The sequence below is a fragment of the Takifugu flavidus genome, chromosome 6 (assembly GCF_003711565.1).
Source record: "Takifugu flavidus isolate HTHZ2018 chromosome 6, ASM371156v2, whole genome shotgun sequence".
Classification (NCBI taxonomy): Eukaryota; Metazoa; Chordata; class Actinopteri; order Tetraodontiformes; family Tetraodontidae; genus Takifugu; species Takifugu flavidus.
In genome coordinates this window covers 7,314,865-7,329,951 of record NC_079525.1, presented here as the reverse complement: position 1 = coordinate 7,329,951, position 15,087 = coordinate 7,314,865, and the positions used below count along the sequence as shown (strand labels likewise).

Here is a 15,087-nt window from a genome sequence, read left to right as displayed (position 1 = left end):
GCTGGTAGCTAAATGCACGGCCCCCATTCTACCCCTAGAGACTCTGGGGACCACAAGTAGACCAGCAATCTGAGAGCAGAGCGGTCTATTGGGCTGATAAGGTGTCACTAGCTCCTCCAGGTAGGATGGAGCTAGGCCTCTGAGGACCTTGTAGGTCAGAAGAAGAATTTTAAAAATTATTCTGAATTTAATGGGCAGCCAATGAAGAGACGCCAGTACAGGAGTTATGTGATCTCTTTTGTCAATACCTGTCAGAACTCTGGCTGCAGCATTTTGGATCACGTGGAGGCTTCTTAAAGAGTTGTTAATAAAGAATTACAATAGTCCAGCCTAGAAGTAACAAATGCATGGACTAACTTTTCAGCATCATGCCACGGCAGTAGTTTTCATATCTTTGCAATGTTTCTCAGGTGAAAAATGGCACTTCTAGAGACTATTTTAATATGTGAGTTGAAGGACAGATTTTGATCAAAAGTTACTCCAAGATTCCTCACAGAGAGACTAGATGTTAATGAGATACCATCTAGAGTGATCATGTGATCCAATCTATCCCTGAGAGGTTCAGGACCAAACACCATGACCTCAGTTTTTCCTGAGTTAAGGAGGAGGAAATTTGAAGACATCCAAGACTTTATGTCTTTAAGACAGGTCTGAAGCTTCACTAACTTCTCTGTCTCCTCTGGTTTCATGGATAAATATAGCTGAGTGTCATCAGCATAACAATGATAATTTATCCCATGCTGCCGAATAATGTTCCCTAAGGGAAGCATGTACAAGGTGAAAAGCATTGGTCCAAGTACAGAACCTTGTGGAACTCCATGGCTAACCCTACTGTATGAGGAGGGAACACCATGGACATGAGCAAACTGGTATCTATCTGATAAATACGATCTAAAACAGTCTAATGCTGTCCCTTTAATCCCAATCATACGTTCCAATCTATGTATCAGGATGCTGTGATCAACTGTATTAAAAGCAGCACTGAGATCCAGCAGAACCAGCATAGAAACCAGTCCATGATCTGTAGCTATAAGAAGATCATTAGTAACTTTAATAAGTGCTGTTTCTGCGCTGTGATGAGCTCTAAAGCCTGACTGAAACATCTCAAACAGTTTGTTTCTCTGCAGGTGCTCCAGCAACTGTCACCACCACCTTCTCAAGAATTTTAGAGATAAAAGGAAGGTTGGATATCGGCCTATAATTTGCTAACACGTAAGGATCCAGTGATGGTTTTTTAAGCAATGACTTAATCACTGCCACCTTGTGGGACTGGGGTACATAACCTGTCACTAAAGAACAATTGATCTGGTCCAGGATAGATCTGCCTATCAATGGTAAAACATCCTTCAACAGGTGTGTTGGGATGGGATCTAAAAGACACGTGGTGGACTTGGATTTCTGAATTAGCGATGACGCCTCAGAAAAGTATATAGGGCTGAAGGAGTTTAAGGGCTCGTTGGAAACCCTGTATGTTCCCACAGTCAGCACATCTAGTGATGGTCCAGTTGTTGGGATGGCCTGGTTAGCGTTTTCTCTGATAGCTAGAACTTTATCAGTGAAGAAGCTCATGAAGTCTTCACCATTAAGGGAAGAAGGGATACGAAGGGATACTGTGATTCTTGGTTAATTTGGCCACAGTGCTGAAAAGAAACCTTGGGTTGTTCTTGTTTTCTTCAATTAAAGAAGAAAAAGTGTGACTCTAACTCTGCTGTAACAATTATGTTTGAGATGATTGTTACAGATATGTTATAAATTCTGGAGTAGGAGATTATTTGGACTTATTTCAAGCTCTTAATATGAAATAAAATATTTACAATGAGCAGGAAATTAATGCAATGAGTACATTTTTACCTTTGAAACAATGATGATATATAGGTACATATATTTTTTATATTTTTGGAAACTCATCATCATGGAAACATTACAAACTAAAGCGTTGGTTGTATAATGATTATTCACCAAAAACATGATCATTAATCAAAACGGTCAGAGCTCCACTACCACACAAACATCTGTGTTAATGCTGAGGTGTCCGTAATGAATCAGACAAAACACAATGTTTTCCTATTTTACAAGGCTTTTGTCATAATCAGCTTGCGAAAGAAAAGCAAACCAGGGTTAGGGTTTATGGTTCACACATATTTTCAGTCAAGCCAAGATTTCTTGGCTGTAGGTGAGCATTGCACCAGGGTGGAGAGGGTGATTGGTGTGTGTTTGGCTAGAAAAACAAGCTGCAGATTCTTGTGTCTTCATGAGATCTGGATGAGAATCTCAGCTGTGATCAGCAGATTTACAGCATAAACAGGAGCGATTTTGCAAGTTTGACCTTCCAAGTATAAATCCTCTCTGAATATTTCCCATCACAGGAAGGATCATTGGGAAGCCTCATCCTCACATTCCTGCCCTGCTCTGCTCAGACGAGCCCTATAAGGACTGACTGTGACCATCACACAAACAGCATCAGGCTGCTTTCATTATTGTTAACAAACGTGTAATGTTCCGATGGTGTTTCCTGACTACATGATTGGGATCAGATTGAATTCATTGTGTTTAAAGCAAAAAACAAACAGTACAAAGATTAATAGTTCTGATGAGCACATTTCAGCTACTCTCAAAAGTTCAGAGGACAAGCAACTAGTGATGCAACAGATTGTCATTAGCTGATTATCAGAATAGATGTGTAACAAATCACTTATTTATTCGTTTTGCTAAACTCCTGATGAAGTTCTGCATTCAGTCAGCTGTGAGGAGTTTTTCTCGCTGGTTTCTGGAGAGGATACCACTGAAACAAAAATTGTCTACACATAAACTAAAGTGTTATTCATTTACATCTGGCAGATGTTCCATAAATCCTCAAAGTAGACGATTTATTTAGCCTTTTGTCTGATGGGGACAGACATCCCGGAAATGGTGCGTTTCTAAAAATGACTGATTTTGAGCTCTGCGGGCCTCGCGTGCTGAACGTGTAGGAATGCAGGAGAGATTGAGCACTGGGAGTTGGCTAGATCAGACCAGAAACCAGACAAATTTGACATTTATGTATGGGAGGAGAAGCAGCTCAGGTGTGTTTCTGGGAGGCGATGTCACTGCTAGGAAAGCTGGGTCATCATGGGGACAAAGGAACCTCTTGGTGTCCACCAACCACCCTTATATACTCAAACTGACCGGAACATACAGTCTGTACTGCACCTCAATGTGCTCAATTTTCCTTTGTCATAGATGTCAGCTCATAGGCATCTCTGAACCTCTATAAAGAAGGGTGTGCTGAAGAATTTAAGATGATATAAATCTGTAAGAAATTCTCAGGTTTGTTCTGTTTGGAGTTTGTGGGTATTTTCTTCTTCTCAGAGTCCATAGGTTATTCTATTTGAATGTGGATGTCGGTGTTTAGGGTTTGTGCCACCTTCCCTCACGCAGAAAAAATATTTTTTGGAATTCCTGCTGCCAGACAATCCAGAATTCCATGATAATTCTCTCAGTAGTGATCCAAAGGAAATGCTTTACCTCCCCACCCTCTCTGGCTTTCTTTTCTTCTATCGCCTCCTCTCTTCTGTATCTTTGATAGAGTTTGAAGGAATCTGCCAGGAACTTTTCACCTTTTGTGCACAGATGAGTTAACAGTATATTTAGAGATTTATTCCGGGAACAACCAGGGAATAATCAGCTCACAGATGAGCAAGTTGAATGGAGGAAGTTAAATATTGATATATTATATATAAGAGGTTTGAGAGAAAAATAAACAGAAGATAGAAATATATATTTTAAGTAAAATTAAATTAAACATACATTTATTTGTAGCTGACGAAGAGTTAAACTAAAATCCCAAATGATCTTTCATTTAAATGTATAATTTAGTTCAGGGCAGCTCAAGGTGATCTTTGGAAGAACTGTTGAAATTCCTGGCAGTACATTTAGAAAATTAGTGAGTTTTGGTTGGTTTTGGTCTCACCAATTTATATTTGATTGGAGACATGTTTAATATATTGATTTAATATTAAGGATACATTCAAAGAAAAAAATTATACTAGCCTGGTCTCTCCTAATCCATTCTGTTCTTATGTAGATACATTTGAATGTAAGGAATTTTTCCAGATAATAATGATATTGAATATATGCCCCCCTTCCTGAAGCAAGAATCCCCTTTGTGGCATGTTTAGGTCCCATAACCATTACATAATGCATATTCTACATACTCTACATTTTAGTGTCACATTTCTGCTAAAATCCCTCAATTTATGGAGCAGCTCTAGTGGAGTCCTCCTTGGTGGAATGTCTGCTGAACAGTTGCTGAATGTTATCACCTGACTGTTTTTATTTTGCGTCTGACCTTTTCTTTTTGGCTTTTTGACCTGTACAAGGCATGGCCTCCTAGGGTAATTTGTCCCTTTCTGTTCCCAAAACCGATCAGGGATGAAGTGTCATTTTTGAGATGACCTTTTGGCTTCCTGCCCCTCCACTTCCGTCTCCGCGCTATCCGCTGATTCATTTACCACGCATACTTTTCAGCGTCAGCTGGATGACATCACTGGTTTGCAGTTTTAAAGAAGCGCAGGGACGCCTGGGATGCCATGTTTGAACACATTCAACTTCCAATGGAAAAAGCATCTGAGTGCAACTCAGCAATAAACCAGTGATTTAAACCAATTTGATAATCCCAACAGGACACATTCTGGGTCAAACACCCATCTGCCCTCCTCCACTCCCTGTCAGATCATCCCGTCACCCCCCCCCATCCCGCCCGTCTCTGAGGGCTATATATTGGAGGCCTGCGTCTTGAGCATCATTCGTACCTGCAGACGTTGAAACCATGGACCACAGAAAGAGCAGAAACTCTCAGATGATGTCGCTGTTGAAGCTGGTTGTCGTCCTGTTTTATGTCCATGGAGGAGAGGGCCACTGGCTGACATCTGGGATTGGTGAGTGCTGGAGGTCGGGAGGATGAAACCTTTTTACCTGCTCCCTTCGAAACACTTTTTACTTTCACACAGGAGTTATTATGCGATTCAGATTGCAAATTACAGCTCTGCTTCGAAATGTATTAGCTTAGAACTTTCTTGCAGTATGTCAAGAAAACTTTTTATGTTTTCCAGGTAAGAAACTAGAAACAGCATCTTTGACTGTGGACAGCAGAACCAGAGATCTAGCAGCAGATGGTGAGCAAACACAAGCATCTGGATCGGGTCCTCCATTGGACCCCTCACTCCTGACCCGGTCCCGTCGCTCCACCCTGGACTCCTCCTGCGGCCTGCGCTCCATCCTGCTGCAGGTTCGAGATCTCGGTTTGGGCTACGACTCCGATGAGATTGTCCTGTTCAAGTACTGTGGTGGGACGTGCCCCCGCATCACCTCCAACCACGACCTCACTCTGGCCAACCTGCTGCACAGCGGCGTGCTCCCTCAGCTGGCATCCGGTGATCTGTGGCACCACACGCCCTGCTGCAGGCCCACCCACCATGAAGACATGGCCTTCCTGGATAACTCACACCGCTGGCATAAGGTGGAGAAGCTGTCAGCTGCAGGCTGCAGCTGTGTGGGGTAGACCGCTGAATCAGAGCTGGGGGGCATTTTGTTGGCCAAAATAAGAGCGATGAATTCTGTCTATTCCCCTGAAACTATTAATGTAATCGGATTTTTTTTTTTTGCCATCGCTTGAACCTCAAAGGAACTTAATTTACTCGTGAGACTTTTAGGTTTATTCACCTTCAGGAAAACAGATTTTTAATGATTCATTAATATCAAATAGGTTTTCTAAAACATTGTAAACATCTGAGATCGTCTCTTGAAGTTGTGCAGATGTGATTTTATTTATGGAAAAAGACTAAAATTGAGATCTGCTTAAAAAAAATGTTAAAAAAAATGGAAACCTATATGAATAATAAGGGATTGAAATAGATGAGACTGTTTTTTAATAATCTGAAATATTTATTAAAAACCTGTGGAATTTAGCATTATAAACCTAAGTTTTGAAATTAAGAAGCTGCGTAAACACATGGCTGAGTGAAGCTTGTTCTCATCAGTCCAGCCAGGTTTTTTCCCTGTATTTATGTAAAATAAGTTATTTATTTATTTGTTGCATCTCCTTTTTTCATGCTGATTAACTTATTGTGTATTGTGCTTGTGTACTTTTGTCATCTTGTGCAGTTTCTATTACATTTAGGTGTCTTCAGTGTTGATTTGAAGAGGTAAAGAATGATGCTGTGTTATTCACAAAAGAACATTTTTAATTGAGACTGACAAAATTAAAGGTCTTTACTTGTTACAAGACTGTTACAAAGTGGTCATTTGGCCATATTTTATTTCAATAAAAGCAACACTTATAGACAATATGGAGAAAAAGAAACTGACCTCAGCTACTTCATGTTTTTCTTACAATTCTGTGTCCTTTTTAAGCAAATTTCCTCGCCTATATACTAGAGATGCCCAAACATCTTAAGGCGTTGAACTGACTAGCCAGAGACAACAAATGAGCTTTGAGTTCCAAGTCTCCGCTCTGAAAGTGGACCACTTTCTTTTCGTATGACCCTGGTCAGAATATAACGTTATTTTGAGTGAAATTGAGGTGTTTGGGGTTTTGGAGCTGATTTCACGATTTCTATTTGCCCATCGCTTCCTCTGTCTCATCTGGCTCAGTGCCCCAGACCTGGACATGTCTCTCCATGGCCGTGAGGAGGATAGTCTCTGTAGGGTGGAAGGACAGCGACTGGACAACAGCTTTCCCCACTGGCACTTTCAAGGACAAAGACCCCTGTAGAGGAGACAAGCATTAAAGCTTCATAAAATAACTTTCAGGTAGGATGAGGACATAAATATACAGATAAACTCACTTCCACCAGGTCCCAGCAGTAAACGTGGCCATCTTCAGAGCAACTCAGGACGTGAGTGTCTTTACTGGACAGGCAGCAGTCCAGCTTATAGCCATTCATCTTGTGTCCTGTATACCTGCGGGAAACATACAAATAATACACAAGAACTTCAGTGATTCATTCTCGTTGTGGTTTAACACCAACATGCCGCCAGGTGTCACTGTTTCCCCAAGAGCGAAGGCTAAAAGAAGTTTTACCCACAGGGTTACATCTTCAAACCGATGGAGTGTTTGGATGAAATGTATAAATGTGTTTGTATTTATTATCAGCGCTGTCAGATGTTTTTCAGCATATGAGTTCATGGTCTGGATTCATGTTTCCACAACACTCACGTCTGTTCTTTCCTATATTCAAAGTGCTGCAGTGTACAAGAGGCCAGATCAATCTTTGTTCAAATCATGGTTTAAAAAAAAGGTTTATTATGACTGATGTATTCATGAAAGTAGTGAAGTAAATTCATTACAGAAAAGGTGCTTTAAACAAGACTTACTCTCCCAGCATCTCCCCTGTGCTCTTGTCCAGCAGCCTGACGGTAGAATCCAGACTGGAGCTCAAAGTGCACTGACCATCGCGACTGAAGCACACACATGTGATGGGACCTGGAACACACACAAAATGGTTATCTCCTGGTTTCCCCAGTTAAACATCTTAAAAGGGAATTAGATTTTTTTTTAAAAAAACAACTGTAAACTATTAACAGACTAAACTAACCCTAAACACCGAAAAGACTTCCTGACATAATAAATATCTTTGCTGATTATCCAAGTAAGATCTCTGCGTCAACTGGACCTGGAAGATTGAGAATATTCACAGACATCTTTGCTATTTGTCTTCTACATATTAAGAGTAACAGTATATTTTATATATTAACAGTCTTCTGTTGATATTATCAGTTTTAGATAGAATTGTAAAAAGATTAATTACTGCTGACGAAGTCCACATGCAGCTGTCCCATTCTCAGGTCATAGCGCCTCACTCTGCCATCCACTGATCTAAACAGTGAAACGGTGAAATCAGACCTCAGTTGACCATGTGCCAGCTGTAATGTGCGATGATAGATTGGTGATATGCACGAGATGTGTGCACATGTGCGTGATGTGCTGACCCAGTAAGCAGCTCATGTTGCACCACCTTTAGGCTGCTGATACTGTCCCGAGCCTCATCAAGAACCTGGATGGGGTCATTTCTTCGAGATCTAGTGTCCCAGCAGCGGACTGTTCCATCTATGGACCCTGGAAACAAGACAAAAGACACACATACATTTCATAACATCAGTTATTTTGCTTCATAACCACAATAATCCATTTTAATGGCCAATCTAATTAATTGACTTAATTTATCTTGTTAACTATCACTAGGGAGAAGAAGTTATAAGACTGCAGAATTTGAGCAGTAATTTGTGTTTATTGGGATTTTGTTTTTCAAATGAAGACTGTGTATTGAGTAATGGATTGTGTCTGACCAGACAAGATGACACTGGCCTCCTCATTAAACTGGACACAGTTGACTTTCTGTGGGAGGAGAATCAGACAGATGAAACCAGTAGGAAAGGTAAAGCACAGAGCCTGAAAACAAAACAAATCTGACAAATTTAAATAAGAAATTTAATAAGTTTAAATAAGAAGTCCTCACCCCAGCATGTCCTCTGAATTTGCGTGTCACGTTGCCTGAGCCAACATCCCATAAGATCACTGTCTTATCAGAGCTGCAGGAGCAAACCTGGCTGCTGTCATAGGAACTGTTAAAACAAATGAGGTTTCTCACTGTGTTGGATGAAGGTTTCAACTGTGTTTGTCTTTCTTAAGTCATTTACACATTTTCCAATCACCTGTCAGCATCCAAAACCTCGTACCCATGACCAGTGTATGTCTTCAGCACTGTGCCCTGTTTCACACTCCACAGTTTCAGAGATTTGTCACTGCCACAAGACAGCAAATAGTTCCCATCGACTGATGATAAAGGGAGAAAAGAAAGTTTGACACAATCATTTCTACTACCAGTATGAGCTCCACGAGGGTTAAAATGCAGATACTCATTTATACTTGTCACTTGTACAAAGAGATGAATTTAAGAATCAACTTCTTTTTTCAGCCTCTTATCCACTAGCTGGAGCTAAGTAAAAGTTAGTGGTCTTACCATTAAAGCGGACGGCCCTGATAGCTCCTTGTTGACAGTCGATGGTCCGAAGCAGATGGTTGGGAAGCTGAGGAACCTGAGGTCTGGGCTCTGGGAAGGCCATCACAGAACCTATGTGGACGAACAAACGCTGAAAACGATCACTTTAATCCTTACTAATAGATTAACCATCAAACAAATGTTGTCTAGGTGAAGTGAAATTAAAACAGGAAACATTTACCTTAAAACTGTACATTACATTTGGTTTACTAAATATGCCCACCACGAACATAAACAGTACATGCTCCTTCTTCGCTAAAATATTCTGCACCCTCATCATATATTGATCAGAGCAGATATATTGATTAAAAACGAATCACCTTCTTTGCTTTGAAATATTAAGTGATACATTTTTAACTATTCCTTAACATGTTAGCTAGCACAACTGACAAATATATATTAAAATACTTCCGTAATCTAATTTATATCGTACACTAACAATTGTGCTCGTATATTTAAGCGTTGCAACATTACATCCACGTTTCAATCTTTCATATACATTTAGAACTTACTTTATTTTAGCAACAAATAAGGTCTTCCATTCATTTCACCCATATTTGCTACTTTGCGCAATGCACACTGGGATAACGTGGATATGTCAAAATAAAGGTTGAAACGCTCATCCTGGGGTTCTTCTTGAACTATGCCAAACCAAATGCTTTTATTTTGAAGTTTGCGAGAATGACAGAACTCGTCTCGTTCATTCCTGTTGCGTCTGCGTTGGAGCCAGCTTGTTTATCGGTGACTGGTTTTTAATTTTTTTTGGTACTCAACCAGTTTGTCGTCACCTACAATGTCTTCTAACAATATGGCAGACCCAAGAAGACAAAACAAGATTTTACGGTAAGATTTCAATTCCGACAAAATAAAATCTGAACGGTATTGGATCCCATATTAGCTTGCAGCTAGTAACAAGCTAATGTGACGTGAACCAGTTAAAAGGATTAAAACGGTGAAATACATACAGCTGACTCACTCTACTTTTTGTACAATATCAGTCACCGAGCCTGCATTGCTTTATATTTGATGATACGGTGCAACAATATGCAATCGTTGACGTGTCATTCGTCTAACACGGAGAGAGACAGACTTTATTTGTCATTAATGTTTGCATCAAAATGAAATTACGATGCAATGGCTCAGTGCACAACAGGAATAATGACAGCAGGTCACATGTTTGGATTAATGTGGCTTCGGGACCCTTTAAAGCCTCTTTTGTCGTGTTGCAGGTACAAACCACCCAGCACAGATTCCAATCCCACTCTGGAGGACCCCACACCTGATTACATGAACCTGCTGGGCATGATTTTCAGCATGTGTGGACTGATGCTCAAGGTGAGCTGTTAAATACACTTAATACCTTTTGGAATGTTGAACTTTTAAATCTAATACCAGGATAAATCAATTCTTGAATTCATTTTCAGTCCATGTAATAATAACAATAACAACAACACTAATAATAAAATGCATTTTATTTGAAGTGACTTTTTGGACCCTCATTACACAATCAGCATTGACAATAGGAGCTACTGCTTCTCTCAAAGTCTGAAAGTCTTCTCTGAAAGTAAGATGCTATTCTAAAGAGGTGAAACATCTTCCAGTTCCTTTCAAGATTTGAGCCTGGAGTGAGAGCCTTAAACCAATAAGATATGAACATCTTCAACACCATTATATCACAGATAGACAGATTTTATAATTGGGGTGGTTGGCACTGCAGGGGACAAGCCCTGGGTGTAGACATAACTGGGAAGGTGACAAAACGCCTTCAGAGCACTGCCAAGGTACCCTTCAGCATGTAAGAAACCCCCCCAGGATGACTCACTGGGCTCCAGCACCCTCCCCTCACTCAAGGAGGAAAATGGCAGTGAAGGAAAAAAAATCTAGAATTAATTAGTAGAGCTGCAGTTGATGTTTTGAACCTTTAGGAAAACCGCAGACTTCTGTGACTGCACGTGTGTGCATTTGCATGTGAACACTCTGAAGCACCGCTGCCCCTGAAGGGTGGACGTCGGTCTAGCACAGCGCTTCCATTTATAAGATTAAAGGTGAAATCGCCTTTTGGTTGAAAAGATGAAGGGCATCTTTTACCTTTGAGCTCTGAGGGCTCTCAGAGCACCAAACCAACTAAACAAAAGGGGATGGCAGCAGGGTAGGGGGCATCCCACACCCAGCTCATCATAGAATTTGTCTTTGTATCAGGATTTTCATTTTATTTTTAAAGATTTAACATGAACTACAAGCAATATATAATTTTAAAAAAATCCCATCAACATGAATGTAATGCTTAAGCTATTTGCTGTTTATTATTTAATGAATTGTAAATAATAAGCATTTTTACAGTATCTTTTAATGACATGATAATAGTGTAAATTACAAGTCTGTCTTGTCTTTCTGGACAGATGTCTTCAGCACTCACAACCCACCTGATGTCTTGTTTTTGTGTCATCCTTAGTTTTGGTGTGTATATCTCCTCAAACTTGTTGCTTTTTTTTGTTCCAGCTCAAGTGGTGCGCCTGGATCGCAGTCTACTGCTCTTTCATCAGTTTTGCAAACTCCAGAAGCTCAGAGGACACTAAACAGATGATGAGCAGTTTCATGTGAGACCACACTGCTTTAACTTCCTACACGAACCCTCCTCTAACATGCATTGTTGTCATGCGATGTCAGACATGTATTAAGACTGTAAGGTTTTACTTGAAGAGGCTCTTATTTGTGGTACAAACTATTTAAGGTGCAGCATATGTTAATTTTGAATTACCCAGCTTGGAAACGGTAGGTTAGACTCACTTCTGTCTGCTGCTGGACATGAACCGAGCCAGCTTTAATGTCCAAAAGCTTTTAACTGTTTGACCTCCAATGGTGGTACATTTCCATTTAGTTTTAAAAGAGGGTGAGTACAGGGCTCCAGTCTAGGCTTTAGCAGACAGACTCCTAATAAGGAAAAACCTCCTGGCCCATTGTCTCAATGAGGTCACGTTAAAGATGAGCTCGATGTGCCCGTAGTGGAGTAGCGTGAAATGTTTGGCTCAGCAAATAATGTCTGATGGTGAACTCGATGCACTGGTATTGAAGTTTGTTGAAGTGGTTCAAGGCCAGTTTTAGGACATTTGTCAATAGCCAAGATATGATAGGAGTATCCTTGCGTCATTAAACAAAGAGCACATGGATAAGATGGCAGCAGTGGGTTGACTTCTTCTATTTCTACCTACCATCTTTATGTCTTTCCTTTGGTGTGCACCATTGAGGATCATGCATGTGGGCGTGTCTGACCTGTATCCTCATGCTGTCTTTGTTCTGTTGGGTTTGCAGGTTGTCTATCTCAGCAGTTGTCATGTCCTACCTCCAGAACCCACAGCCAATGTCACCACCATGGTAACACAAAGCCCAAACAAACAGAAGAGCAATGAAGCAAAGTGCTGCTGCGGGATGGCCAAACATCCGATGGCTCTGGAGGATGGTTTGATAGAGAAGAAGACAGTGGCTGGACACAGTGAAGAGTGGACAAACGTTCTTCCAAAGCATTTGTCTCTTTTCTCTTTTTTTTAACAGTTTCTTAGGCTGTTGTTGTTCATGCAAATTTTACTATCTGCCTAATCTGTAATTAAATAAAATAAATAAAAGTTGGTTTGATTCACTTTGCACTACTACACAATGACACTTTTTGTTTGTCTGGAAGACACATTTTAGTACCTTTAGTGTCTCAAACTATCATTTAGTCCTTTTGCATCAGGGAGAAAGTGAAATGGGGATGTCCTCCTGTGGTACTTTGGGCTTTTGGACATATTTGGGACAGGACCAAATGCAGAGCCAGGGCCTGCTGGTCCAAACTACATCTCCCATAATGCCATGGAGAATGTCTCAGAGTTCTGGGGGGAGAGGTCAGAGGTGATGGGATACCTCTGCAGCATGGACCGATATCAACAGAAGAGGACTGACAGGTCAACACCTCGGTGAGTATTTATCTTGTTTCTGGTTGAATAATAATCACTTTTTAATTGTAGTTTTAATAATTTTGTAGCTCATCAACACTATCTGAAGTAGGACCTCAGTCAATTTCTGGATACTCTGGTGCAATGATGTGCTGGCAGAAGCACCGATGCGTGATGGGAAACAGGCTAGCCAGTCAATACTGTCAATGACTTCATCATCGAGGAACTGCTGACATGCTCCAGCCACATGAGGCCAAGCATTGTTGTGCACCAGAGGCAACCTGGGGGTTACTGCACCAGCATACAGTCTAATTCATGAAGGCAAGATGTTATTCTTGGAGGTGAAAGTGGCTGTATTGGTGGGAATGAAAGGCTTCTGATTTAGCAGACCACAGCAGAGTGACGATTTCTGGCTGCCTCACAGCAGGACACAAGAGGGCACAAATATGTACATTTCTCTTTCTCCACCATGCAATCCACTGCATTTTGGAAAGCACTCTAAAAATAAAGCTTCTTCTATCAGAAAATCACAGCATAAACTCTCATTAAATTAGTTAAATCCATCACAATATTGAAGTCCCCGACTAGATTCAGGGTTTTACCTCCAGAACCGATTGGCCTTAATCAAGATAAGGTTTATTAAGGTTTTTTTTATGTGGGGTTTGTTTATTCCAGCACACACTGGTGGCAGCATCTTGTAGGGTAGGGTGAATTTTAAGGTTTAATTAGGTCTGTTTGTCTGTCCTGTGACGAACTTGTAGCTCGTCCAAGATGTATTGCCTATCTGAGGGAGAGCACAATCCACAACGTGAATGTTTGATACACTAGTTAGCTGCAACAATTTAATAATCGATTATTGTAAAATCAGTAAAGAGTGGGAGAGAGGAGGCGACAGAGGAAAATGCTGAAGAGGGGTGGAAAGAGAGAAAGAGGGAAAGAGGAGTGACGTTGGACACACACGCACGCACGCACGCACGCACACACTGCTGTGGAAGAACAGCAGGCAGCAACCGCGGACAGATTCATCACGGCCGTTAAACGCGTCGGGCTCCACTTTTGGCTCCAGCTGCAGACACTCTCGAGCCGGCGGACCTCACCTTTCCCGGGATGTTCTGGATGTGAACATGGAGTTTTCTTCCTCTCCTGTGTTGGATACGTTGTCCCGAGTCCGCTCGCCTAGTTGTCCCAGCATCGCTGACTGGTGTCCCGCCGCCTCCTCCTCAGCCGCCCCGCAGGTGAGCCGGTCGGGGGCGCCGAAGAAGAGAGCCTGTGGGCGGGTGTGGAGTTCAGGGCACCCGGAGAGAAGCGCACCAACCAAGCAGGTACAAATGAACCCGACTTTTTTGATTATTATGGAATAATAATTTCATAGTGGTTTTACAATCCTTCACTTAATCACTTCTTTGCAATTTGTCATTTCTGAGGAAACATTCATAACCTGAAAGCTATAAAAGTCTCAAAATATTTATGATTTTATTATTAGGGTTCCTAAAATTACACATTTGAATTAATGTAAAAAAAACTAGATTCAGTGTAAAATACAGTAATAGTAATACAGTAATAGTTCTTGATGCAATATTAAGATGTCAGTGTTGTTTATTTTGCCCCCCCCCCCCCCTTTTAAAAAAATAAATTAAAAGAAAATTCATTAATGCATATGTTTCTAAGCTTTCTGAACAATCATCTTTGTAAGATGGAGTTTTTACTGAGTGATCCTTCTACTTTAGACTCTTTAAACTTTCAGTGTTGGAAAAAATTGAATCCAGAACTTTAAAAATTTGCTTTTTAGAGGAGTCCCACCCTTGTAATTATGCACAGATGCTCCCTCAGATCTCATGACTCAACATTTGACAGATGGATGATACTCTGCAGCAGAGTAACGATCCCCTCAGAGCCTGGAGCATCTTCATCTCTGAGCAATAATAACTGGGTTTACTCAGACCCGGCTAAACCAGAGAAGCGGCAGCAGTGTATTTACTGAAGCCTCATCACACAGAGACCTTTGCACCTCTTATTGAGCAAGGACAAGGACCTATGAGCAGAACACACAACAGTTAAATATTTGGATGTAAAATGGAAAAATCCTCCTCATCATATATTCAGGTGAACTGGATCAATAA

The 15,087-nt window shown here is 40.9% G+C and overlaps 4 protein-coding genes across 18 annotated transcripts in view; 3 read left to right on the top strand and 1 right to left on the bottom strand.

The window, feature by feature from the left end:
- Positions 1–4,804: 4,804 nt before the first annotated feature.
- On the top strand, positions 4,805–6,176 carry LOC130527080 (persephin). The gene is made up of 2 exons (XM_057035211.1): positions 4,805–4,916; positions 5,091–6,176. The coding sequence occupies exons 1-2, from the start codon at positions 4,808–4,810 to the stop codon at positions 5,537–5,539; spliced, it is 558 nt and encodes a 185-aa protein (XP_056891191.1). The 5' UTR covers positions 4,805–4,807; the 3' UTR covers positions 5,540–6,176.
- A 101-nt stretch (positions 6,177–6,277) lies between these two features.
- Positions 6,278–14,196, bottom strand: wdr83 (WD repeat domain containing 83). Of its 2 annotated transcripts, none has more exons than XM_057035207.1 (10): positions 14,065–14,196; positions 9,000–9,110; positions 8,692–8,812; positions 8,496–8,601; positions 8,326–8,374; positions 7,969–8,095; positions 7,788–7,855; positions 7,354–7,462; positions 6,825–6,939; positions 6,278–6,745 (listed from the first exon to the last, which is right to left on the bottom strand). In XM_057035207.1, exons 2-10 carry the CDS (start codon positions 9,100–9,102, stop codon positions 6,593–6,595), a joined length of 951 nt encoding a protein of 316 aa, XP_056891187.1. In that variant the 5' UTR covers positions 9,103–9,110; positions 14,065–14,196; the 3' UTR covers positions 6,278–6,592. The 2 variants fall into 2 exon arrangements, with proteins under 2 accessions (XP_056891187.1, XP_056891186.1); XM_057035206.1 differs by lacking the exon at positions 14,065–14,196 and adding an exon at positions 9,551–9,681.
- Positions 9,704–12,662, top strand: wdr83os (WD repeat domain 83 opposite strand). Its single transcript, XM_057035212.1, has 4 exons — positions 9,704–9,881; positions 10,268–10,373; positions 11,538–11,635; positions 12,348–12,662. The coding sequence occupies exons 1-4, from the start codon at positions 9,832–9,834 to the stop codon at positions 12,412–12,414; spliced, it is 321 nt and encodes a 106-aa protein (XP_056891192.1). The 5' UTR covers positions 9,704–9,831; the 3' UTR covers positions 12,415–12,662.
- The window catches only part of cacna1ab (calcium channel, voltage-dependent, P/Q type, alpha 1A subunit, b), an 85,136-nt gene continuing 84,198 nt past the window's right edge, over positions 14,150–15,087 (top strand). For all 14 annotated transcript variants that reach the window (XM_057035174.1, XM_057035171.1, XM_057035178.1 and 11 more), the window contains exon 1: positions 14,150–14,289. The gene's annotated coding sequence lies outside the window, so the exon portion shown is untranslated. The remainder of the gene's footprint in view (positions 14,290–15,087) is intronic.

Bases quoted from the DNA above. Each gene is read 5' to 3' on its own strand.
- LOC130527080 (XM_057035211.1), top strand. From the start codon at position 4,808: ATGGACCACAGAAAGAGCAGAAACTCTCAGATGATGTCGCTGTTGAAG. The intron at 4,917-5,090 runs GTGAGTGCTGGA...TATGTTTTCCAG, and splicing joins CTGGCTGACATCTGGGATTG to GTAAGAAACTAGAAACAGCA.
- wdr83 (XM_057035207.1), bottom strand. From the start codon at position 9,102: ATGGCCTTCCCAGAGCCCAGACCTCAGGTTCCTCAGCTTCCCAACCAT. The intron at 6,940-7,353 runs GTAAGTCTTGTT...TGTTTCCCGCAG, and splicing joins ACAGGGGAGATGCTGGGAGA to GTATACAGGACACAAGATGA. The intron at 6,746-6,824 runs GTGAGTTTATCT...TCTCCTCTACAG, and splicing joins ACTGCTGGGACCTGGTGGAA to GGGTCTTTGTCCTTGAAAGT.
- wdr83os (XM_057035212.1), top strand. From the start codon at position 9,832: ATGTCTTCTAACAATATGGCAGACCCAAGAAGACAAAACAAGATTTTA. The intron at 9,882-10,267 runs GTAAGATTTCAA...GTCGTGTTGCAG, and splicing joins AGACAAAACAAGATTTTACG to GTACAAACCACCCAGCACAG. The intron at 10,374-11,537 runs GTGAGCTGTTAA...TTTTTGTTCCAG, and splicing joins TGTGTGGACTGATGCTCAAG to CTCAAGTGGTGCGCCTGGAT.